Raw genomic sequence first — 26,845 nt, forward strand, 5'->3', positions numbered from 1 at the left:
TCAGTTTTTACTGTTCAGTTTATACTGGTTCTGTTGGCAGCTTCAAAGGTCTGGTTACATTTAAAGGAAAAATAACTATAAAAACATCATAGATCAAGAGGAAAACTAGTTTTTAGGCAGATCAGAGCAGGTGGAAATTTTGGGATAAAATGTAGTTTTACCATTTTTCTTTCAGTTTTAAAACTTCCTTTCAGAAAGCTGAGGGTGAGAGCAAAAGGAGAAGCACTGTTAAAAGTCCAGTTGATCAGAAACAAATGACACTCGGCTCTGTGATAAAAACACAGAACTTCATGCATGTCAGAAACAGCTACAGCAGAACAGTTCAGTAGGTCAGCTCCACAATTGGTTAAATAAACATTTAATGCCACTGAGATCTGCTACACGCCTGCAGCGCCCCCTGCTGTTAAATCAGCAAACCAGTCTAAATCCTGATATTTTAATATTTGTGGTCAGTCTGAATCTAACTTAAAATCTCTATCGTCCAACATTAAAACTGATCATTTTCCTTCAGAGAAAAACCTGAACCTCCATGTGGAACCACAGCTTATCAGGCAAGTAATGGTCCTGATGCAGACCACACCAGCCTCTGCAAGACACCGATTTAACAGAACCCTGAAGCTTCATGCTTCTTCTACTCTATACATGATCTGACTTTAGTCAAAAACACAAATCCAACAGATTTGGTTTTCCAGCACCAAGACGAAAAGTCAGATTTCAAAGAAGCACGATTACATTGATCAAAAACTATGTCGAGGCTACATGAAGAACTGGAACCGAGACAAACTCCCTCCAAGCTCATCTGAGCTGGTCCTTCTGGGTTTGGATCAGAATCCGTATTTCAGACTGAAACTGAATTTGGACACTGCTGATTGAGATGGTTCTGATTCAAAACCCATAAAGAAAACATCACCATACAGAATGTTTCCCTTAAAAATGAGTCTGTTTCTGTCAGGAACAAAAAAATCTGTTAAAGTTTCTGGGTTCTGAAGAAACTGAGTGAAAGCAGTCTTGGTTGGACCTCCATATCTCTGCCATATTTTCTCATCCGAACCATCATTAAAAGTTTAACAAAATGACAGAAAGTTACCCAGTTAGCCTTCTAATACTTCTTCCAGCTTTTATCACAATGATAGTTAAACTTTGAGGGATTTTTGACCCCGCAAAAAAGCTTTTAAATTGAGTTTCTTCATCCACTCAGAAGGGTCTGATACTACTAGTTCTAACACAGTTACTTCTTGTGGAGGGACTCACCAAAGCAACCATGGAATCGGTTTTCTTCAATCACTCTGATCGTCAGAAATCTTCAACAGTATTTGAAGTCAGTTTATTTTTTCTTAATTCATTTTAAGCAGAGAATGTTTGGATTCCTGTGAACCTCCAGGTTGAGTTTTAGATGTTTGCAGCTTTTTGGAAACACTGCCCGTCTAGATGTCAGAGTTCCTCTTCTTCTCCACCTTTATTTTATAGCTGCACATTATTCTTAGGTTATGCAACCAACACTGAGGTTACGTTTAATTACAGAACAGATACTGTTACGGCTGTCAGAAATTGTTGTGGTTACCCTCTGACTTTGTGAATTGTTGAAAATAGTCCAGATCGACCCACATTCTACTCAGACACCCAGATATGAAGGTTGCAGATGAGATTGAGTCACTTGGATCATTTCTCTTTAAAGTTACCAGACAATAATGTATTATGACCTTCTCCTCTTCCTTAGCAGGATGCAGATACCTTGAACCTGCTTCTATCTCCATCTGGATCTGTGATCGGTTAGGGTCGCTTCAAAGCTACATGAGTGGAATCACAGGCACTGGAACCGGACCAGCTTCCTGGGCAGCAAGAAGCAGCTAAAAACGGAGGACACCAATTTCAAGGAGAACCGGTCATTGTCCACCGTCTCTTGAGGAAGGACTCTCAGAGCGTCCATCCTTGCTGGCAGCAGATTTCTTCTGCTTCACCTTGGACTTCCTCAGCATCCGGACCTGCAGACCGGGAACAAACATGAGGAGAGGCTGTGGGATCAACTGGAACCACAATCCATGGATGGATGAGACGATGGCTAAGTGGAAGAAGGAAGGAATGGATAAGGGTGCATGGATCGATGGATGGATGAGTGGGTGGGTGTATAAGTGGATGGCTGAATGAGTAGGTGGGAGGATAAGTGGATGGATGGAAAATTGGGTGGATGGCAAAATGGATTGATGGATTGCACCATTGAACCTTTCATTCTGATGGAAGATTGCATGGATGGGCGGATAACTCAATGGAAGGTTGAGTGGGTGGATGGATAATTTGATGGAAGGATGAGTGGGTGGGTAGATAATTGGATGGAAGGATGAGTGGGTGGGTGGATAATTGGATGGAAGGATGAGTGGGTAGGTGGATAATTGGATGGAAGGATGAGTGGATGGGTGGATAATTGGATGGAAGGATGAGTGGATGGGTGGATAATTGGATGGAAGGATGAGTGGATGGGTGGATAATTGGATGGAAGGATGAGTGGATGGGTGGATAATTTGATGGAAGGATGAGTCGGTGGGTGGATAATTGGATGGAAGGTTGAGTGGGTGGGTAGATAATTGGATGGAAGGTTGAGTGGATGGGTGGATAATTGGATGGAAGGATGAGTGGGTGGGTAGAAAATTTGATGGAAGGATGAGTCGGTGGATGGATAATTTGATGGAAGGATGAGTCGGTGGGTGGATAATTGGATGGAAGGATGAGTGGATGAGTGGATAATTTGATGGAAGGATGAGTGGGTGGGTGGATAATTGGATGGAAGGATGAGTGGGTAGGTGGATAATTGGATAGAAGGTTGAGTGGGTGGGTGGATAATTGGATGGAAGGATGAGTGGGTAGGTGGATAATTGGAGGGAAGGATGAGTGGGTAGGTGGATAATTGGATGGAAGGATGAGTGGATGGGTGGATAATTGGATGGTAGGATGAGTGGGTAGATGGCTAAATGGATGGAAGGATGAGTGGGTGGGTGGATAATTGGATGGTAGGATGAGTGGGTGGGTAGATAATTGGATGGAAGGATGAGTGGGTGGGTGCTAATTGGATGGAAGGATGAGTGGGTAGGTGGATAATTGGATGGAAGGATGAGTGGATGGGTGGATAATTGGATGGAAGGATGAGTGGATGGGTGGATAATTGGATGGAAGGATGAGTGGATGGGTGGATAATTGGATGGAAGGATGAGTGGATGGGTGGATAATTTGATGGAAGGATGAGTCGGTGGGTGGATAATTGGATGGAAGGTTGAGTGGGTGGGTAGATAATTGGATGGAAGGTTGAGTGGATGGGTGGATAATTGGATGGAAGGATGAGTGGGTGGGTAGAAAATTTGATGGAAGGATGAGTCGGTGGATGGATAATTTGATGGAAGGATGAGTCGGTGGGTGGATAATTGGATGGAAGGATGAGTGGATGAGTGGATAATTTGATGGAAGGATGAGTGGGTGGGTGGATAATTGGATGGAAGGATGAGTGGGTAGGTGGATAATTGGATAGAAGGTTGAGTGGGTGGGTGGATAATTGGATGGAAGGATGAGTGGGTAGGTGGATAATTGGAGGGAAGGATGAGTGGGTAGGTGGATAATTGGATGGAAGGATGAGTGGATGGGTGGATAATTGGATGGTAGGATGAGTGGGTAGATGGCTAAATGGATGGAAGGATGAGTGGGTGGGTGGATAATTGGATGGTAGGATGAGTGGATGGGTGGATAATTGGATGGTAGGATGAGTGGGTGGGTGCTAATTGGATGGAAGGATGAGTGGGTGGGTGGATCATTGGATGGAAGGATGAGTGGGTAGGTGGATAATTGGATGGAAGGATGAGTGGATGGGCGGATAATTGGATGGTAGGATGAGTGGGTAGATGGCTAATTGGATGGAAGGATGAGTGGGTGGGTGGATAATTGGATGGTAGGATGAGTGGATGGGTGGATAATTGGATGGTAGGATGAGTGGGTGGGTGCTAATTGGATGGAAGGATGAGTGGGTGGGTGGCTAACTGGATGGAAGAGAGTGGGTGAGTGGATAATTGGATAAAAGGTTGAGTGGGTGGGTGGATAATTGGATGGAAGGATGAGTGGATGGGTGGATAATTGGATAGAAGGTTGAGTGGGTGGGTGGGTGGATAATTGGATGAAATAATGAGTGGGTGGGCAAATAATTGACGGAAGATTGAGTAGGAGGGCAGATAATTGGATGGTAGGATGAGTGGGTGGGAAGATGAGTGGGTGGAAGGATGAGTGGGTGGGCGGATAATTGGATGAAAGGATGAGTGGGTGAGAGGATAAGTGGAGGGATGGATAGACAAGTGAATGGATAGGGGTGGGTGGATAAGTGGGTGGAAATGAGTAGGTAGGTGGATAATTGGATGGAGGGACAAGTGGATGTGTAGATGTTTGTCTCCATCAACATCATCATGTTGCTTGTGGTCCAGCCTAGACCCAAGATTTGAAAACCCGCTAAGAAGCTATAATTCTGACCAGATAAGCAAGAGACAACCTTTAGTAGTGAGAAGAGTATAGCAGCCCTGCAGGGTCAAACAGAGCATACCTTTGGTCCCGCAGCAGAAATGATAATGTGTCCAGGTGGCTGGATCCACGGCTCCCCGTCAAGCTGCACCGTTATGGGTTTGCTGAGAGTCAGCCTGATGTAGTTCCCCTGAGCAATCCGGATCCCGGAGCGGAGCCCACCATGAACCTGACCCTGCAGACACACAGCAGATGTTTGAACTCTGCTGCAGGACCCAGGACGAAGATGTTTCTGCAGCACAGCCTACCATGTGAACGACCCCTGTGACTCCAACCACCTCCAGCAGGCCGTCATCGATCCTTGGCCTTGCAAACCGTGAATCGGCTTCCGATCCCCACAGGTCTGCACCAGAACCCCAGCTGCACAGAGGGGAGCAAGAGAAACGTATTGAAGGAGAGTCCTTCATCTTGCTGGGGTGCTGTGTTTGTGTGTCCGTGTGTCACCTGGAAATGTTGAGAAAAATCAGACCCTCGATGTTGGGTAAGGGAACCTGCTGCGAGTCCACCTGCAGCTGCAGCTCTTTATGGAGGCTCCTGCCGTGGCTGATCTTCTGCAGACCCACCTTTACATAAACACCTTTGTTGTGGAACCTGTGTGGTACAAACTGGACTTTATTACCAGGAGTACTCTGCTTCTTCAGAGCTTTGCAAAAACTGTGATGGTCACCAGAGAACACACAGAAAAGCTAACATCCCTGAATTAAATCTGAAGGTCTGTTAGCAAATTTAAACAAATAATATTAAGAAAAAAAGTTTAATTACTAATATTTAATTAATTAGACATTAAGAGCTGAAATCGTTTTTGGTTCATCTCCAAAGCTTCGGTCTATTTTTTCCTCCTGGTGCTATTTGGGCCCTCCAGCTTAGTGATGATCTAGTTCCAGATCCATCAGGTTACCTGCTAGTAAACTTATCGGGTTCGCCCTCTCGGGCCAGGTGGAAGTCCAGGCTGAGCTCTGCATCGATGCCGAGACCAAAGTAGTTGTTCATCTGGACAACCTAAGAGGAGGAGGAGGAAAAGCCTTTATCGAGTTACCTTCACCAGTTTGTTGAAGATCAATCTATTTATGTGCTCCAACACTGCACCCAAACATTTTCTAAGACTCTGGACACTTTAGTTGGTTTATCATTAACAGAAACATTGAAGATCTTCTTGGAATCCTTTTAATCTGCAGAGTTGTTCTTGGAGGTTTTGGAGCAAACCTTGGGTGGCTCCAGGTAGCCGTTGTCCTTTCCATCCTCCGTGATGTCCTGAGCATCCAGCAAGATGGTCCAGCGGTCCATCTGCACTTCGTCTGCCTCGTCCACTGACACCAAGATGTGGTGGGGGTCCTCACCGCTGTATCCCGCCCCCCAGCGGAGGATCCGTGCCAAGTCATTCCCTGACCACTCAAAAAGAGTAAATACAGAAATGAGACATCAAATCAACAGAACGTTACAGAGAGTCCAGCGGCGGTCGGTCTCACCAGTTCCCAGTGGGACGATACCGATGGGCGGCTCCCGGCAGACCAGTTTGTGCCTCACGGCCTCCAAGACTCCCAGGACCCAGCCAACTGTGCCATCACCCCCGCAGACCAGAACCCGGAACCGAGGAACCCCCCTGAATGTATGCAGGCTGCAGCAGAGAAGAGGTCGAGTTAACATGAGTTTCCCGTCCTTCTGGAAAAACATGTCTGCACACCACAGACATCTGCTGTGTTTCCTCATGCATTGAATCCACAGATCATCAGTATTTAACGTCATATACAGCAGCTCCTGATTCCTCACCCTGCCAGCGGGCCTCCGTTGGTGAGGTCAAAGACCTGGTGAGGGTTCAGCAGTTTCCGGAAGCTGTAGAGGAGCTCTCTGCCCTTCAGGCCACCGCTCTTTGGGTTGACAAACACCAGCAGGGGGCAGACGTCATCTTCCAGCTTCTCATGCTGTAAGTGAAACCACTGAATCAGAGCCTATGATGGTCCAGATGGTACATACTCACCTGACGGACAAAAGGTTCTAATCTACCAAAAGAAAAACTACAATAATAAATACATGAAGGCTAGAAATAAGCAAATAAATCAATAAAAGTAGATTTTATTGGTGAAAAAATGTAGAAAACTTTTAAACTTATCAGCAGGCGTTTAATGAATAAGATCCTAGAAACTAGGGATGCACGATATAATCGGCCCCCTATCGGTATTGGCCTGTATCGGCCTTAAAACTGAATATCGGACATCGGCCACCCCACCGATATTTAACCCGATATTTGATCAGCTTCTGAGTTTCTAAAGTCTAAAAAAAAAAAAAAATACTACTTCTTCTTCTTCCTCAAAAACTTCTTTTTTACAGACTTTTACAGACGTATCGATCTATTTTACTAACAAAATCTCACAAGAATTTGTAACAGAAGAGTTTGTACAGTTTGAACAGAGTTTGTAACAGAATGATGAAATTTCACAAGATTTTGAAAGTAAAATAGATCGAAACCCGGTTTTTAAAATCAATTTGATATCAGCATATGAAAATATATTTGAGTATATTATTTTTCAAAATGTCAGAAATGGATAACAAAACTGCTATTTTCAATGACTACTTATTTTTGTCCAGCTTTAACATCAGTATCGATATCGGTTATCGGCTAAATTTTTAAAATATCGGCATATCGGATATTGGCCAAAATCCCAATATCGTGCATGCCTACTAGAAACCTTAAAAGCAGCAATTCATGGTTTACCCTGGAGAATTTATATGACATGACACTTAAAATGGCTCCTGGTCGTATCCACAGTCAGGGTGTTAAAGAAACAGTTCAACCCAAATGGACCAGAGACAAACAAGACCAGACCAGGACTCAAGTCTGTCTTCCCTCACAGGGAAGAGGAGGAGGACAGTGCGGAAGATAAAAAATCTCCAGTGTCTAGAGACACATGTTGCAGTGAAAAGACGGGCATCACCAGGTCTTCCGTGATTCAAATACTTTCACAACCTAAGGCTTGAAAATCCATCTTCAACTTTTGTACCTAGAATGTAACAAACTTTCTGAGGTCTGAAAGATTCAGTGGGTTTTGCTCTCAGCCTGAAAAGCAGTCCATCCCCTGAAAAAGCTCATAGGTCAGTCTATCTGTCAGAGTTTGCACTTCCCATTGTCTGTTCAAATGCAGAATGATTTGAGGCCAGTTCTGGTTCTGCTGGATCTTACATCCATGCAATCTGCTGGGTTATCTTAGATAGAAACCTTTTGCCAATTCAAACAATAAACTGAAGTCAACTCATTTGCTTAACAACTAGGATGAAACTGGACTGGAGAAGTGCAACAAAAAAAAAAGAATCCTGGTTTTAACTCAGACCCTAACCAGCTAATTAACTCCAAAGATACTAACTGTTCTCAGTCTGACCTTGTTGACCTTGTTGACTGACCATGTTGGAGAAGACTACTGAATGGACATGTGTCCAGAGGACAGTTACTGATCTCCCCTTCACAACAAGACCAGGGTATCAATGAATCGCATCAATCAAATTGAACTTATTAGTAATCAATTAATCGTTAAATGGTGTATACAGATTAACACATGCCATTAGCTTAAAGAGCATAATCAGAGCAGTACTTTGCTTTGATTCAATTCAATTTAGTTTATTTATATAGCGCCAATTCACAACAAGTCATCTCAAGGCACTTTACAGTTCAACAGATCATACAGTCGAATTGATTCAAAGTTTTCCATCTAAGGAAAACCAGTTGATTGCATCAACTCATTGAGTCCAATGCATTCCCTTACACTAAGCATGCTTGTAGCGACAGTGAAGAGGAAAAAATCCCTTTTAAAAGGAAGAAACCTCCAGCAGAACCAGGCTCAGTGTGAGCGGCCATCTGCCGAGGCCGACTGGGGTTCAAGGAGACAGAAGCAGAGATACAAAAAGCAGCTGTAAAAGGCGGCCCCGTCCAGGAAACACACAGCCAGGCAGACGAGTTCCGAGCCAGCTCCCATGTCAGAGGATGAAGAGACTACATCCAGCCAGTCACAGTCAGAGAAACAGGACTACACTGAAAAACAGGCCGATTTCCAACATCTAGAAACATCTTGATGGTAGCAGCACAGCGGATATTTCTCTCCAGGATGGCATCACAGCCATCGCTTGAGTTAAATGGTCTATAGCATTTTTAATGCATCTTTTAACATCCAATTATTTGCCGAAAATTTTTTTGATCAATTAGCGAAATAATTTTAGTGATAATTATAACTGAATGGTTGCACTAAAGGTAGTTACTAAAGAAGCTGGTTGTTCAAAGCTTTTGTATCAAAGCATAATCGTAACAAATGGAAGAATGAACGGTAGTAGCAAAATGTTGACAGACATAAGGACAGCCTTGAGATGATTGATGAAAAAAATAAATAAATTCAAGAACCTTCACATTGAGAGGACATCAAGAGCCGACACATGGACCATAAGAGTCCTATGAGACTGAGGAGAACCAGAACCAGAGTAGCTGCATTTCCATTGGAAAATGAGCAAAAACTAGGTGGATAGTCTGCTGATTTTGAAAATGCTTTTGTGGTACTTCCATTAAATAACAAATGCATCTAAATAGTGTGCAAATACATTTGTTCATGTGATAACTCTTTAAAACAATGTAAACACATGAGATATATCCTTCTTTCAGCCACGACTCTAATGTTTTTGGAAAATCTGGATTTTTTTCAAAACTGCAGTGTTTCTAATTATCAAATGTATTTTTGTAATTACAATATGCGTAATATGATGGTTATTAGAAACACAGCCACTCTTACTCAATAAGATTTAAAAAAAAAGGTTAAAATATATTTGAGAAAAGTTCAAACCCCATCGACACCTTCTTTCTATGCAAATTTCACAATTCTAAATTTCCACCATAAAACAGGCGAATCCAAACAAAGCCCCGAGTTGACGTTAACTCTTATTTGGTTCTGGCCTGTACTGTTGTCACACCCCATAATTGACATACAGACCAGCCCACTGGCCCAAGACCAAGAATAGAGGTTGCAAAGATGTAAGCCAGTAGTTTAGCTGTTTAGCCTACAGGTAGATTTACTTCTACAAGAATTACAAAGCAGGCAGTTTCTCTATTGAAAATGAGCCACAACCATGGGCGTAAATGCAGTGTTCCAGGCTGCACGGAGGAAGGGGAACATTTTCACAGACTTCCTAAGGATCCAAAGACAGGCATGGATTATTTTTGTGTATTAGAAGATCCCTGCAAAGTTTGATGCTCGGCTGTTCATTTGCTCTAAGCATTTTACCACAGACAGCTTTCAAAATCTTGGACAGTTCAAAGCAGGATTTGCTAAACTTCTTTTACTGAAACAAGGGGCTGTTCTGACCGTAAGGCCATCATAACCGCAAGCTGTCAGTTAAATTTTGTCGCTAAGCTGATATAGCATATCGTATCTAGCAGCATGCAAAATGTGTTACAATTCAGTTTGTTAGCAATGGGTGTAACATTAGTTCATTTCCCTTACTGTATTTCGTTCGAATAAATAACGTGTTGATATGTAAATCTATACTTTACGTTGCACGTTTGTCCAGATCTATTTCGGGTTATTTTGTTAGTTATTCCAGCAAGATGGCTAAATATAAGTAGAATTACGATAGTTTGGTTGCTAGAAGCTAAGCTGTAATGTTTCCTACCTAAGTCGATTATGTTACCACTTTTAGAAGTGGAAACAAGGAGTAACTTTGACAAACTACATCCCATTCTTCCTCTGATTCTGGCTCTTACAGATATGGTTCAACACCTAATGTGTCTGTATCAACAATTTCAATGTTTCAGTGAGTGAGTGCTTGTTGCTATGATGCATCTTTGCTCAGCAGCTTCGCTCATTGTAAACCAACCAATCAGTACACAGCTCATCTAAATATTTATGATCATACCATAAAAGGAAGAAAACATGTTTCATTCTAGGACTTTTAACCAGGCTTGCATTAGGGTGCACAGGACAGCTAATATGCCATTTTCAGCCAAACCAATGTTACACCCCCTATTCAGAGACCTTAAAGACTAGCACCAAATACCCTATAGAATCATTCCATGACCCCTTTAACTCTTTTAGAGAAAAACATTTATAAATGTAATAAAAGTACATAAAGTAAAAAAAAGTCGGATTTAAACCTGCTCATTAAACCAGTTAATGATCCTATTACCTGGATCTCTGGAATGACCAGGGAGGTCAGCATCTTGTTGTTGATGGAGGTGTCTTTAGCCAGCATGTAGATCCTCTCTGCCTCTGAGAAGCAGGAAATCTGCATCGCCACGGCACCTGGATACAGGCACACAGATGTTACAGCATCAGGTGACATCCATACAGATGTGGCCTGAAGCTACAGTGTTTTTCTGTCTCATTAGAACACAAAGGAGACAAGTCTCTGGTGGGAACGCAGTGAGGCACACAGCAGGGAGGATTTCATGGCGACAGCCTCACCTTGAGAGTCATAGAAGTGGGTGTATGTGACCAGGTGACCTGCAGAGACGGACAAAGAGGAAGGAGGAAGAGGAGTCAGAGCAGCGTTCCTTCATCTAAAATAAGAACCACAGGTACAGATAGTTTGAACTTCTGTGTTTCTCCTCCAGATCAGGCAAAAACAAACATCTGGTTTCTGCAGGACACAAACTGGATGGTTCATTCCTCTCTAGAAATACGTAAAACCACTAAAACACGGAGAAGCAGGACTGTCTCAGTGGGTTTAACTAAGGCCAACAGTCAGAATAGTTTTCAGACTTTGGGTTTGTTCACCTTCAGGTAAACTAGAGGGCCGATCAAATCTGCAGCAACAGATTTCTGCCAAGAACTAGGTGTCCTCCAGAGCTTCAGGTTATTTAAAATGATTCAATTGAGCCATCTAAGCAGGGGGAGTGATGTTGAAAGTCTCTGATTTATTCTCCCAGCAGGAGGAGCTGCACAGGCAGACTCACTCTTGATTTCCAGGTTCTCCTGCAGCAGGCGGGTTTGCTCCTCTTTGGCCAGCAGGGGGGGCAGTCCCAGGATCAGCAGGTCCACCTGCACAGCCCGGTTCTTGTTCTCTACCACGTAGAACCGAGTTTGGTTCATCTGACGCAGAGAAAGCTGGAACAACAAACACATTATGGCTGTGCTTCCACAGAATATGTGATGTTTGAAGCATCATCTCTGATGGATAAACAGCTGCAGAGACGTTACCTTCCTGATCTCCTGAAGTTTGTCCACTATCTTCTCCTGAGGACTCAGCGTTTGTCTCTGCACTGCGGAACAGAAACACAGACCATTTCCTCTATATGCTGACAAGGTTCCAGCTGCTGAAGCCGCTCCATGCTGCTGGCCTTACCTTGCTTACTGCTCATGTAGACCTCCTGTAGACTGAATTTTGATGCATTTTCATCCTAAAACAGATCATCAGCAACATCTCAGCCAAAACCCTGAAATGTTACCACCGACTCTAAAACATCTTCTGGTAACCCTCAGAGTTAGTTTTTGTTTTTATGTCCAAAAGGATTTTTCCAGGCTTATAGGAGGGGGCACCTACCTGCCTGCCCAGGTGAGGGAGAACCTCGCTGACGATGGAGGCTGCAGTGCTGGTTTCCAACACAGTAACAGTAGATGAACTGGGCCTGGTGCAGAACAGACATCCTTAACAACCTATCCTGCTGTGTCGGAGCTCAGGCTTTAACAGGACCTCACCTGCTCCATGCAGCATGCACCTTGATCATGTCATCCCTTCTCGGTTTTGCCCTCAGCAGCCTGGCGTCACCTCCATTCTTTGCGGAATTTCTGTTTTCCAGACTGCTGGCATTCTGGTTCAGGAGGTCGTCGTTATGATGATGCTGCAAGCTGCTGAATTCCTCCAGCTGAAAGTGATGAGGATCCTCAGGAAGATAAAAGGCCCTGAGCGCCGCCTCCTGAAGGACAGAACCAGCAGTGGAGCAAATCAGTGCAGGTCTGTCCTGACAATGGAAGCAGAAATGTTTCTCCTTGTTCAGTCTAAGGTCGCTGCTGATGGCTTTAAAGGGAAACCTTGTGAGAAGCTCTGACAAACAGATCCCTGACATGTTAAGTAATTTCCCTCTGGGATTATTAAAGTATTTCTGATTCTGATGCTGATTCTAGGAGTGAGAGTACTCAGGTTTCAGAGAAGTAGTGGTGCTAAAAATAGCAGCAGCGTGTCATGCTTCTCACCACTTCCTCATTCTTCATGCCTCTGCTGGTGTGGATCAACCGAAAGAAGCCACGCTTGACTGAATCATCACCGTCATACACCTTAATAAGCTGCTTACCTGTAATTCAGAGAGGAAACATGAAAACCGCCTGAAAGTCTACTACCCTCATCCGAGCCTCAATATGAGAGACGAAAAATGGAGGAATGAGCATTACCCATCCATCTGATCAAATATCATCCATCCAACCTGATCATCCATCCATCAATCAGATCAAATATCATCCATCCATCCTTATCATCCAGTCCATCCATCCATCAGATCATCCATCCATCCATCCATCCTGATCATCCATCCATCAGTCAGATCAAATATCATCCATCCCTATCATCCAGTCCATCCATCCATCCATCCATCCATCCATCCATCCATCCATCCATCCATCCATCCATCCGTTAGATCAAATATCATCCATCCATCCATCCATCCATCCATCCATCCATCCATCCATCCATCCATCCATCCATCCATCCATCCGTTAGATCAAATAGCATCCATCCATCCTTATCATCCAGTCCATCCATCCATCCATCAGATCATCCATCCATCCATCCATCCTGATCATCCATCATCAGTCAGATCAAATATCATCCATCCCTATCATCCAGTCCATCCATCCATCCATCCATCCATCCATCCATCCATCCATCCATCCATCCATCCATCCATCCATCCATCAGATCAAATATCATCCATCCATCCATCCATCCATCCATCCATCCATCCATCCATCCATCCATCCAAATATCATCCATCCATCCATTCAAATATCATCCATCCATCCATCCATCCATCCATCCATCCATCCATCCATCCATCCATCCATCCATCCATCCATCCATCATACAGATTCTATAACATCTCATATAGTTTTCTTAAAGCATTTCATAGTCATGAGTCACAAAGTAGTTAGAGCTGTGTGTTTATGAAAAACATGCTGCCTTTGAGAGACTGGATGAAAATGGATCCCTCAACAAATGGAGGGAGTTAAGATCCAAGAAGCATAAAGTAAAGCCAGTCTTTATAACATGGTAGAATGCAGGTTTCACACAGGTAAAACTGGTCAATGAATACAATAAAGGGCTGGCCTAAAAACAATGCATGGCTAAGAGTCTCTGATTTGTAAATAAACTCAACATTTTCAACAATAGCTTTAACGCCACCAATGTTACAGGATCATTTTTTTCCTGTCTGTGCAAAGGTGACCAAATACCAACCTATTCAGATTTCTGTGGCTCTGGCTTTGACGTTTTGGGGTGAACATGCTTTAAAGTGTGTTCTGCTCAGCTCAACATGGTCTCCACCGTTCTGCTCTTCAAATTTGGTCAAACGCCTGCAATGCATCAAATCACTCTGGTTTTAGGGCTTTGAATGACTTCCTACCACTTACACTCTGACAGGGGAAACGATTTACTGAGGCCATGCATGCCGCAGAAAGCTGCCGTCGGCGGGTTCTTATGGCTGCAAGGGCCCCCCCCCCGTGAGGCGGTTCCCTACAGCGCTGCCTTTAAATGTCTAAAACTGTATGGAGAGAACAATTACTAAGCATTTTACACTGGGCCCTGTAAGAGTTATTGGACGCAACTCTGACTCTCATAGACATGGTGGCGGTTTATCTAAAGCGGAAGACTGCGTCTGCTCGACTAATATTCAATGACCGGATCTCTGACTTCAATAGATGAGTTGTTGGGAAAGCTGTCCACTGATTCAGAGACTCTTTGATGGCCTGACCCAAAAGACATCACATGAATGGAGCAGTGTCTGTTGAAATCATGGTTCATGCTTGTGCACTACATGGGGGATAGCAATGTTGAACTCTTTCAGTGCCCTGACGATAAAGCTGCGGTGGGTTTTCTCTCAATAACGTCAATTGTGGCTATGTGGCTCAAGTACATACGGTTGAACAGTGATGGAAGGAACATTTCCTGTTTATCAATGTTGAAAAGACCAAAGAGCTTTTTGAAGGTCAACCGATTCCCATTCAGTCCTGGTCTATTACTGACCTTTCAGTTCAAATGTTCAGGATCTTCAAGTTCTTGGTAGGCACATGGATGAGAGGCTCACTTTTTCATTGAATGTGGATGAGATTAAGAAGAAAGTAAAACAGATACTTGTTTAGGAAGCTCTGAGGTTTTAGAGTGAGCTCTTATTAAAACATTTTCATGTTTGCAACATCAGTGAGTGGGTTGGGTACCCCACAGTGATCCGTCTATCTATCCATTAGATGCATCAGTGTCTAGTTCATATGAAGCAGTGATGAAACATACTGGATTCCAGAATGACTGTGATAGAAATGAGATGACTTCAATTTACCGGTTTCAGGCGCTGCAGGCGGAGCATCTTTTGACGCGGCAGCAGGTGAATCGGCTTCATCTGCATTATCTGACAGAAAACAGTGAAGGAGAACGTGTCAGTCGAGAAATAACTGGAAACGCTTAAGACGTAAAAAATCCTGATCAGCAGGTTTTTTCCGGAAAGCCAGATTTAGCATGGACCGGTTCTAGCTTGGAGCATACCGGCTATTTTAGGAGCAATTAAACATTTCACGCAGTAACCAACTGATCCTGCTGACCAAGAAACTGTTTCTTTCCAGGATGGAGCAGCTCCTCTACCAACACATTCTCCCATACTGAAAGTACCTGTATTCCTCTCCATGGTTTTACATGCATGCTTGGTATGAGGGATTGCTGCAAGACAGTGCTTTAATGCACATGCAGGGGGAGTATATCGCACAAGTCAGTGACTTGATGCAATCTGCTCGGTTTCCTCAGATAGAAAACTTTTAACCAGTCTATCTGTATGGTATGGATGAGTCGACTTTGTGCAGTGTTGTGAATTGCTGCAGAATTTAAAAGAGTTTCTAACAGCTCAGATCAGCAGAGTGGTTGTCAGGAAGACAGGGCAGCGTTTGTGGCTTCTTACTTCTTCCAGTAGCATGGCAGGAAGCGGTCGGACCAGGAAACCGACAGTGACAGATTGTTCTGTTGATCTCACGAAGCTCCTCCCCTCTGAGCTTGATAGAACAATTAACCTTGCCATTGGGTTATTGCAATTTAGCTGCAGGTCCAATTAGTGATGCTGTCCGAATGTGTCTCTTCTCTATCCACTAATATCTCTGTGTCTGCCATGTGTCACATGTTTCTTTAATGTCTGTCTCTATATGTCCTAATATCCTCTCCTGTGTCATGTACGCAACACACATGTGTGTCTTGTTGTGTCCACATACCCAGCTCTTGATTGCAGCTCTCCGTGATCCGGTAACAGTGCATTTTGCTGAAGTTCCTGGAGTCGAGGCAGACAATGGAGGGATGCAGCAACATGTTGCGCAGACGTCCCAGGTTGCATTCTGGAGAGACCAGGCGGTAACACGCCGCATGGCACTGCAGGTGACACAGCAACTCGTTAACCAAATGCACACACAGAGGACAGGATTAACTGAGACCTGTTCTAATACAGAAACAACATAGAAAAGATGCAAAGTCAAGAAGCTGTGGACTTAAAGCTCCAGGTTCTGAACTTAGACCCTCAGCAGACCTGCAGAGATATGATTCTCACCGTAATCCCGCACCACTCACACCTCATCCCCGACAGGGCTTCGGACGAGCCACAGGAACGGCGACAAACTTCACACTTCGCCGCCGATGCCTGGTTCCCCTCCCTCCAGTGGTGGTGGAACATGTTCTGTTGAGGGTGGAAAAACAGAACCTGTTTAGGGCTTAAATCGCCGGACAGCAAAGAATAAAAGGAGAAATTGAAGTGAAATGAATGTGGTGGCCATGTTGAAAGATGGGAATCTACTGTGTCACTGGTTGCCATGGCAAGCTTATTCAGGGCAGGCTGCAGCTATTCGCTTCATGAGAACTACAGGAAGGATCTGAATCCAGTTGATACAGGTGCTTTAGAACGTTCTCAAGTCAACATGCATGGTTTTATATTATAAAGGAGATCCAACACGTTAAACAGAACCACAAGGTCCAGGCTGCAGGCTGATTCTTTTTCCGAAAGATGAAAATGTGATCATTTTTAACCAAAATTGTGATTTTATTTCAATTTTCCTTTGTACTAACCCCAAGTTTGTAGATGATTTTTGAAGATGCTTAACCCCAGGCTTTCAGTCCAGTGCTGGAGGGAGAGATTTAGTTTCTTACTCTTGTTAAATATAGTGTGATTAAAAATAAGGGCTTCTGCTATTGAAAATTGTGTTTTGTTAAATTGCAACTATATTGCAAATGCTATTAATTGCCCAGCCCTAATAGGGAGTGAATAAAAATGTCTCCCACCAGAAGGAGACACACCTGAAGGTTCTAAATATTTAACCGGGTCAAAACCACTCTAGCCTCCTATCTGAACATTGAGGGGGAAAAATTATAAAATTATATATATATAAAAATAAGGGAGAAAATACTTTCTGAGACAGAGGTAAAACGGTTCTATTGAAGAGATTGTTGAGAATGACTTCTTTTTTTTTTAATTCACTGATGTTAACAATATTTTTCATGAAGAACTAAACTAAAAACCTGTCTCCACAGCCTTCATCACTTATTGATGGACTTCAAGCAGATCTGACCCCATCTGTGACGGTTCAGCTGCTGGTTTCCTGCCAGTCATAAAGCTGCTGAACTGGTTTTCAGTCCAACCCCCATGATCCACTGCGGGCTGCTGATTCTAATCCATGAGAGCCGGTCCATCAGAGGCACCGATCAATCCGGAACTCAATCTGACATCTGATTCTGTTGCAGGATGTAATCTGTAGACTAACAGGAGACTCTCACCAAACCACAAGACATCTAAAACCTGAGAGATACTTTATTTAGATGGAAGTTTCTGATGACTCCTGTCTGTCTTCTCCTGAACAAACCAGTTGCCTGCTCCAGTTCAAGAGCGTTTTTCCAAGAGATGGAAGAAGAAATAGCCTGGTTTACCTGCTGCAGGTTCCTGTCCAGGTGACAGCAGCGACAGTCGGCACAGCTGAAGGAAGCACAGTCAGCGTGGACATGCAGCTCGCACACTGAAACACAGGAGACAGCTTCTCAATCAGAAAGGACAAACAGAGCCTGAAAACAAAGGTCTGAGAAATAAAAATTAAACATTTCTGGTTTCATTTTTCAGATAGTCTTGAAATATTCTTATTTAACTCTTATTTATTGAACATTTCTTTCTAGCAGCATGGTGTGTATTTTGGAGGTTTTACATAATCTGCTGGGCCCCGTTTCAGAAAGTGGGATAGGTTAGGAGTCACAATAAATTTGAGATAAATCCCTCCATAACCAGGATTTGGGTTTCAGAAAGCTGGACATCTGTTATCTGGGGACAAGATAAACCCCCAAGTCACTCCTTTAAACAAGTCTGGTTGCTGGCAGAATTTCCTGAAGTTATCCTCAGTCTGTTGCACATTTCAGCTGAGATCAGACATGAGAATAGAGTCAGAAATGGTTTGTCTTTTACCGCAGGAGCCTGTAGATGTTGAAAAGCAAATGCTCAGTATGCTCCGCATGATTCAATGCATTTTTAATGTGGATTCATAAATGTTAAAGCACAGATCCTTTTCTCCGGAGTCAGTAATTATCTCAGTAATATGTCAGCCAAATATCCCTTATATGACATAACAAGGTCTTTGCGCTGCACTTTGTTCTTATGCTGTTCAAATGTCAGCATTAACCTGTTAGCATACAGCTGAGATGCCCATCAGCTCGATCACAACTTCTGCAAAGTCTCATCCTGCTGTTTCACATCCAGCGGGAAGCTGTCATGAAATCTTTTTTCTCTTTATACATTGAATGGTTTAGTTTTTATTCAATTATATTATGCAACTGAGCTTTGGTGACAGTAAAGATCATAATTGAGCATCATAGAGTAATTAAACTAACCCCTATACAAACACAATTTTGAGGTGTTTCCTTGTTTAAAATCAACAAGACAAAAAAAAAGAAAAATCCACAGACCTCTATTCATATATTCTTGTATTTCCATGCATGCCTAACTGAAAGCCTGGCTGGTATTCACATTCACTGTTCCTTCACTAAATAAATCAGCTTTTATTTTGTAGTATTTTTTTTTAGGTTCTCTTTTTTTCATTAAACATGTTTCCATCTCTTCTGATAAATAAACCTTGTCCAGCTATTTCACAGGGAGACAGAAAAAAATATCAATTTCAGCCTGATGTCTGCCCTTATTTATATTTAGTCACAAACTAAGGTCTAACTTCGTACATATCAACTATATTTATTGAATAAGAAACAGAGGCAGGGTAATTCAGTAGGATACATTTGAATTGCATTTTTATATTTCATCTTGATTTACTGCTATGTCCTTTTTCCACTTTCAGGGAAGATGCAAGAGGCATACTGCACACACAGACACTGTTATTTTATGTTAAATAAGGTCATATTAGGGCTGCTCAGTGGAGCAGCGGGTAGCACTGCTGCCTTGCAGCAAGAATATCTGGGTTTGATTCCCGGCGTGGCTCTTTCGGCACTGAGCGTGCATCCAAAAACATGACTGTTAGGTTAATCGGCTTCTCTAAATTCTCCTTAGGTGAGTGTGTGCGTGAATGGTTGTTTGTCCTGTTTGTCTCTGTGTTGCCCTCCGATGGACTGACGACCTGTTCAGGGTGTACCCCGCCTCTCGCCCGTAGATGGCTTAGAATAAGACAGCACTTGGGATAAGCATGACAGAAAATGGATGGATGGTAATATTGAGGAAAAAATTGGATTATTCAGTAATTGATCAATTTGTATTTGGAGTGTAGAGACTCTAAAACGTGTCTTTAGCTGAAAGAGGAACCCACTTAGAGTAGTAATAAAAAATATACATATAAACATTTTGCATTTAAGATTTAAAAAGCCATTTTTTTTCTGTGAATAAGCTCTATCAAGGACCCCTTAAGTGGAAAACTTTGAGTGTTGCCTGGTTTTATTTTGTCAAAAATCTTCTTTAAGGAACGTGGCTATTACTAATTAATTGAAAAAAATAATCTACAGATTTGCAAAACAATTGTGAGTTGCAGCCCTAATCAAATCCCACTCATGTATAACTGGTCTCTGCCATATTAAATCTCCTAATTTTGCCAGATGAACAGTTTTGCATTCTTGTTTAATATGTTCTTAAAATCTCCCTATGGCATCATTAATATCAATCCATCCATCCATTTTCTGGCACACTTAATCCCAAACAGGGTCGCGAGGGGTGCTGGTGCCTATCTCCAGCTGTCTACTGTAGGGCGAGAGGCGGGGTACACCCTGGACAGGCCGCCAGTCCATTGCAGGTCATTAATATCTAAAACTCTATTTTTGAACAATGCACACTTTAACACTTCTTATTTCCTCCCATTGCCATGATGGATCATGATTTTTGCGCTTCATTGATTAGGGCCTCCTATATGTTTATGCTTACTCTTAAATCTGGGCTAATTTTACTCACAATACAGTTGACTGATTGATATCACCTGATCTGAAACCAACTCATGAATGGAGCAAAGCAGATTACATTGACTCAGAATAAAGGCTTTCTACTACTGAATAGGTTAATCCCACGTTCTGAAATTCTAGCGTGTTTTTGACTCATAGCTTTGCAGGTTTTTTGAAGCTCTGATCAAGAAACAATTAGAAAACAGCAGAGCTCCAGAAAGCACCAGGACTAACCTAAAGGTCCAAACAAAGCCTGAGTGTTTGCAAAGACTTGGTCAAACTGAGAACTGGACCAGGTTAGCTGGACAACCCCCCTGCTTAACTCAGAGTGAATCATCTCAGACCGGCAACAATCAATGCTTTTTATTCCCATCAAAGCTGTCAAGTAATCCTACAGGTTCAACATGTGAAAGACTCCCTGCAGGCTGCAGGTTAAACTGGTCTGACTGGTAGTGATGCTGCAGGTTGAACTGGTCGCACCTTCACAGCGCAGCGCCTTGCTTCCCTCTGTCTGCTTCCTGCAGACGCAGCAGAAATGTTTCTTCTGGCCAGCTGGACCAAAGCAGTGAGCAACAGGCACCTGTAGGGGGCAGCAGACAAAGATTTTAAACATTTAAGCAAATGAGGGAAACCCGCTGCTGATGGGCTTCCTGGTAAACACATAGACGGTAAGCTGAGTAAAACACCCTAATTAAACCATAAATTAACTGATTATATGTTGTTTTTACTCTCCACACCCAGAATCCATCACTACCAGCTCAGAAACATCAAGATGTCACTGAAGCAGATCCCATCAGACAGCTCGAAGTAGGCTAAAATATCTCAACCAGCAGCACATTCCACCCCACGCTACAGAATCAAAAAACAACATCCCAATCATCAGTCAGGACAGCGTTTTAGATCCAATTCTAAGGCTTCGGACTTCTGTTAAATAGAATCAGAACCTGGAATAGAGGAGAACCTTCTAAGGAGAGGTTAGCCTACAAAAATTACTCCAGGACCTCATCAATGGCACGTAAAGGTCAGAGGACATGACTCAACAATAAGAGGGATAGTTGGGGTGGGCACAAACAGCCATGGGAGGGGTTTAAGACCAGAACCACTGCTGACCCCAAAAACACAAAGTCCTGAGCACGAAACATGTTAATGATCCTCAAGATTTCTAGAATGATATTCTGTGGACTGATGGAAACAGAGCGGACCACTCTAGAATCTTTGTGTCCGGTTACATCTAGGGTAAAACTAAGAGCATTTCTGAACCAGAACCTTATGGCTACAGTCAGACATGGTGGTGGTAGAGTGATGGTCTGGGTTGCTTTGCTGCTTCAGAACCAAGAGGACTCTGCTCTCCAGCAGAGGGTTCCAAGTTCTAGTTCAGTTGGATCCTGCTACAGAATGAACAACCCAAAGTACAGTCTGAAGTTTACTGCAGAATGGCAAGAAATGAGGGGGAAAAAAACCCACAAAGGTTGGAAGTGACCTAGTCAAAGTTTACCCTGGGAAACCTTGAAAGTGTCTGAATTAAATCAATTTAGATCAGTTTACAGTCCCTCTACTGTAAAAGATTTGGTACCAGTTAACCGGCTGCAGCGGGATGAACAGCTCCTTATTGGGTTTGATGGGGGGATCAGTATTGTATTGTTCCCTTGTAGGGTTGTCAAAAGTATCGATACTCAAAAAAGTATTGATACTGAAACGTAGCCGCATACAATACTAATTTTCAAAAGTATTGATACAGTGCCTCCACCAGTGGCACCTAAGCAGTCATTCATCTAAAGTGCAGAATAGAGGAAAATGCACTTTCTGAACACTGTGTGATTGAATAATTCTATGCACTTTTAAGTTTCAGACTTTTTTGTAACAGGTGCAGCTGCTGAGAATTATTTTTGTTTCTTAACTGGTTTGGCTAGCGTCATTGTTATGTGTGCAAAGCATAGCCAAGTAAAGAAAACTTTATTTTAATTCTTAAGTTTTTTATCAAGCTTGCTTAATACTCTGCACAGCAAACAACCTCAAAATATTATTCTTATTGTTTATTGTATTTATTTATTGTATTTTAATTATTAATCAAAATATTTCCGTTGAAATTTTGAGTTTTTATCCTTGTTGTATCGAAAATGGTATCGAGTATCGAATATTTTCCTTAATATCGGTATCGAGTTGAAAAGTTTGGTATCGTGACAACCCTATTCCCTTGTTATTAATTAGTTAATCAAATCTTTAATATTAAAATCTAAAATTAATTTCTGCATGTAAAACCTCTCCTTGTCCCTGAGCTGATGTCTGTTTTTTCAAAGGTCCACATTTTTCTAGTCGTTTCAACGTATTTTTAGGATGTCTTGTAGGGTTGTCAAAAGTATCGATACTCCAAAAAGTATCGACACTGAAACGTTGTATCCGGATACAATACTCATTTTCAAAAGTATCGATACAGTGCTACCACCAGTGGCACCTAAACAGTCATTCATCTTATGCGCAAATTTGAGGAAAATGCACTTTCTGAACACTGTGTGAATAATTCTGTGCACTTTTCAGTTTCAGACTCTTTTTTTGTAATAAGAGGTGCAGCTGCTGAGAATTATTTTTGTTTCTTAACCGGTTTTGCTAGCGTCATTGCTATGTGTGCAAAGCATAGCCAAGGAAGGAACACTTAATTTTAATTTTTTAAGTTTTTTATCAAGCTTGCTTAATATTGTGCACAGCAAACAACCTCAGAATATTGTTTATTGTATTTATTTATCTATTTATTGTATTTTGTTTATTAATAAAAAAAAATCTGTTGAATTTTGGAGTCTTTGTTTTTATCCTTGTGGTATCGAAAATGACATAGAGTATGGAATATTTTACTTAGTATCGTATCGAGTTGAAAAGTTTAGTATCGTGACAACCCTAATGTTTTGAGGAGGTTTACATTCTGATTCTACCCGCTGAGGGATTTTTCCTAAGAGAGAATCACTAGAAAGGCTTGTTAAGGCAGGTCGTATCCTGCTGGGCGAAGGGGACTAAATGGTTCTATAAAACTGTTCTCAGTCTGCTGCTTCTTTTGTTCCTGGACTAAAAAACATCCAATGGAAACTAAAAACTAAACAATCTACATGCATCCCAGAATCCATAGGGGATTAGAGCCGAAGCTCTCTAGTAAGAAGGTCTAACATCCACATCCAATTTCCAACCCATCTAAGCTGGTCTGGCTGTCCAAAGAGTCCTTTTTCCAAATCATCTGGAACACAATAGGTTTTCATCTCTATAGTAGGAAAAACGAACAAAAAGTGGACCGGATCATGAAGGAATCAACATGTTAAACGGTGGGACCCCTGTTCTCCTGAATAAAGATGGAGCAACGCTCCTTGGAGCTCATTGAGCAACAATGTTTAGGGTTAGATGACCCTGTAGGATCACCCTGTTTTTGACTCACCTGAACCTGAGAAGGACTCATGCTGGTGCAGACCACACGGAGCGTCTTCAGGCATTTCTCATGACACATGAAGTTACACACTGAGGAGGAGAGAGACACAGCAGGGTGAAGGTTCCTGCAACATGAGGTGCTTCAATTTGTAATCAAACATTTCTTCATTCAGAGTCTCAGAGTCCTCTGGCTCTGCGGTTGACTCAGGATGACACCTGCTAGTATTTAGAAAAGGGTAAAGGGGATACTTTGGAACGGCTGTTCATGCCTCGCTCCGACTCATCTCCTCTCTGCAGTCTCAGTCATTCAACATTTTTTTCCCCTCTAACTTTCTAACTGCTCGCAGCAATGTTTCCTGCTGATAAACATCTCACTGAAACTGAAAGCAACGCAGAAGGGGCCACTTTATAAAAAGTGAAATACAGCGACAGGCCAACAGAAACTGCATGTATGAGAAAACCGAACCGTTAAGGCGACAAAAAGCGCTCACAGATCCTAATCTAACCTCTGCAGGGAATGAAGGCAGCGAAGTCCATCTGATGAGCACCACCCTCCGCTGTGCTCTGCAGGTCGTATCGGTTTAATCAGTAATCTGCTCTGAATTAATGAATTTGAATGTTTTCCTTAAAGATGGATGCAAATATTGGGACTATAATAAAAAAGGGTTCTGGGTTCCAGGAACAATCACACACTATGAAGCCCCGTTTTACTCTAATACCAGTAAATAAAATCCAATAGAACAGAATGCATTTATAGTAAAACCTACAGGAGTTCTGTTTCTGACCTCAGAGGTTCTTTGTAGAAGATCAGAGACCAACCAGCATCATGGAGACAAAGGAACCCAGCAGACAGATCAGGGAGAAGGTTTGGTTCAATTTGAAACGGTGCTAGGTTCTAAAAATAAATCCCAAGCTTTGAAGATCTCTGTCCAACCCATCACCTGAACATGGAAAGGATGGACCTGCTGACCTACCGAGGCATGGACGTCCACCTAGACGGACGGAAGCAGCTCTGAGGTAGCTGCAGAGATCCACAGCTGAGGTAAAATAATCTGATCAGGTGAGGACAAGCAACACTTCATCCCCTCTAGAAAGCATGACAGTGGCAGCACCATGCTGTGGGGAAGCTTTACTTCAACAGGGACAAGAGGGTCAGTGTTAATGTTTCCAATCATCAAAGCTGACCTTCTAAACCCAGGATGGAGCCGAAATCCAGGAACATTCTGGAAGAAAACCTGATAGAGGTTGCAAAAGCAATGGGGGTGAAAGTTGATCTTTCAGCAGGAGAATCACTCTGAGATGCCACTCAGAGACACTAAAGGTGGTTTGGATCAGAGAGGATTCATCAGTTGGAAGGGTCTAGTCAAAGTCCAAACCTAAATGAGTCTGTGTTTGTTCTGAATATGTGAAGCTGGTCGACAAAGTCTCTCTCTCTGTCCATCAGCCTGTTAGGACTTGAGCTTCATGCCAGAGGTGAATGCTCCAAATTCCAGCCTGAGGTCAGAACCTGTCACTCTTTGAATACTTCATGATGCTAACAAACTCCACGATTAATCCCTGTTCAAATAGGTGGAGATGATCTACTTGGGCAGAACCAGAGGAAAGTTCTAATACAAATCTATTCTACCTGAATGATGTTTATACGCTGAACAAAAACTGGCCTGCTTTCCGCTTCTGTCCATCCTCTACTGTTTTATTTGGATCAGAACCTGAGGAGAACCATCCGCTGCATCACGGCGGCAGACGAAGCCCTTCAATGACATCGCAGCTCTCACTTAATCCAAGTTACAGCCTAAAGGAGAAACATTATGTAATCGTGCAGCCAGAGCCTTTCCAGGACACAGCACTGCTTGGTGTGTTGTACAGCTTCTCACAAAGCTGATAGACACACAAACACACACACATCCATCCAAACCTCCTGTTGTCATGCCAACCAGAGCAAGTACATCACGACTTTATGGAGACAGTTTACACCTCCTGGAAAAAATTAACCCAATGAAGGAGCTGTGTTACTGGGCAGAGTGGAGAAGGTGTTTACATGCAGATGAAAGATAATATGCATAAGCTGAGAATGAGGGATGAGGAAGGTAAAGGTTGGATGATGGAAGAGATGCAGATGTTGATGAGGTTGGGATCAGAGCTGCTGGAAAACCTAGAACCCCTTTTAACTGTTTACCCTCAGTACTGTCTGCCAGGCTCTTTCCCACGCTAGAAGGATGTTGGCTCACCTTCGCATAGGAAGCCGATCAGCCCCCACACGAAGTCGCTGCAGCTGTGGCAGAAGGTCGGTTTGGTCAGGGTGACTTTCTTGAAGCAGTGGCCGGAGCTCTGGTACTTCTGCCTCGGCCCCGGAGGCTGATGCACCTTCTTCTTCACGGCGGCCGGACTCACCAGCCGGCCGTTGTCCGCATCGGGGTTCGCCGGACCGCTGGAGCGGTTCGACTCGGCCATGTCCGCAAACCAGCCCTCCTCTTTATAACACGGACAACAAAAAGGTGCGCAGTGAAGCCGGCTTATGAGGTAGAATGGTGGGAGTTTTAGGAAAATGAGCCCCAGGCTTCAGTCATCCCAGCGGGCTGGACACGTCAGTGCAGCCCGGGGAAGGGGCGCTGTGCTCGGGGAGGGTCTGGAGAGTTCGCCCCTCCTATGGAGCTGATTATCCAGGTTCCAAAAAAAAAAAATCATCCAAACATCATAAAGCTTCAAATGTTAACATAAATGAATTGCTTTTAAATGGAATCCGTGCTTTTCTTCCCCCGATTAGAAGCTATCTCCCCGGCTGGGGCCAGCGGCTCTCCGGGTGGAGGATCCCTCCTAACCGGTGGGCTAACGACCAGCCCCCCGACACACAGCACATAGAAGCCGACTGGAAACAGGAAGATTAGGATCCACAGTGGAATGAGTCTGTTTAGCAGCAGCCCCTCCGCCCGGAGACAGCGGTGCCACCCAGCGGCGCCGCCCGCCGCTCTCTGCCGCAGCTCCGCGTTCAGCAGGCGGCCTGAATAAAAGATGACAGATCGATCCAATAAAGCTGCAAACAGCGGGGCTCTGCGGAGCTATGGAGCCTGTGAGACGGTCTGCTCCCGCCTTGCAGCGGGAAGTCAGTCGTAGCAGAACCGGAAGAAACAGTGTAAGCCCCGGGGAGAAGGAGCAGGGAGGCCGCGGGAGGCGGAGGAGGTTCAACCGGTGGTCGCTCCGTCTGAGGAACAAGCTTCTTTCATTCGGCTTTTCTGCTTTTTTTAAAAGGCCGATTCTTCTTCCGCGTCCGAGTCACTAAACACTGATTTACTCC

General features: G+C 43.3%; 1 protein-coding gene across 1 annotated transcript; it reads right to left on the bottom strand.

Annotated features, from left to right (window-relative positions):
• LOC119784572 (diacylglycerol kinase theta-like) lies at window positions 1–26,845 on the bottom strand. The gene is made up of 23 exons (XM_038286674.1): window positions 25,782–26,845; window positions 23,564–23,643; window positions 20,629–20,728; window positions 17,665–17,750; window positions 16,298–16,423; window positions 15,969–16,122; window positions 15,056–15,124; window positions 12,705–12,802; window positions 12,210–12,427; window positions 12,055–12,139; window positions 11,857–11,911; window positions 11,712–11,773; window positions 11,468–11,618; window positions 10,977–11,015; window positions 10,699–10,814; window positions 6,313–6,464; window positions 6,012–6,160; window positions 5,749–5,927; window positions 5,444–5,544; window positions 4,990–5,136; window positions 4,794–4,905; window positions 4,568–4,720; window positions 1–1,982 (listed from the first exon to the last, which is right to left on the bottom strand). Exons 1-23 carry the CDS (start codon window positions 26,002–26,004, stop codon window positions 1,884–1,886), a joined length of 2,754 nt encoding a protein of 917 aa, XP_038142602.1. The 5' UTR covers window positions 26,005–26,845; the 3' UTR covers window positions 1–1,883.

This window comes from Cyprinodon tularosa, unplaced genomic scaffold (assembly GCF_016077235.1).
Source record: "Cyprinodon tularosa strain WSP-4 unplaced genomic scaffold, ASM1607723v1 ctg229, whole genome shotgun sequence".
NCBI lineage: Eukaryota > Metazoa > Chordata > Actinopteri > Cyprinodontiformes > Cyprinodontidae > Cyprinodon > Cyprinodon tularosa.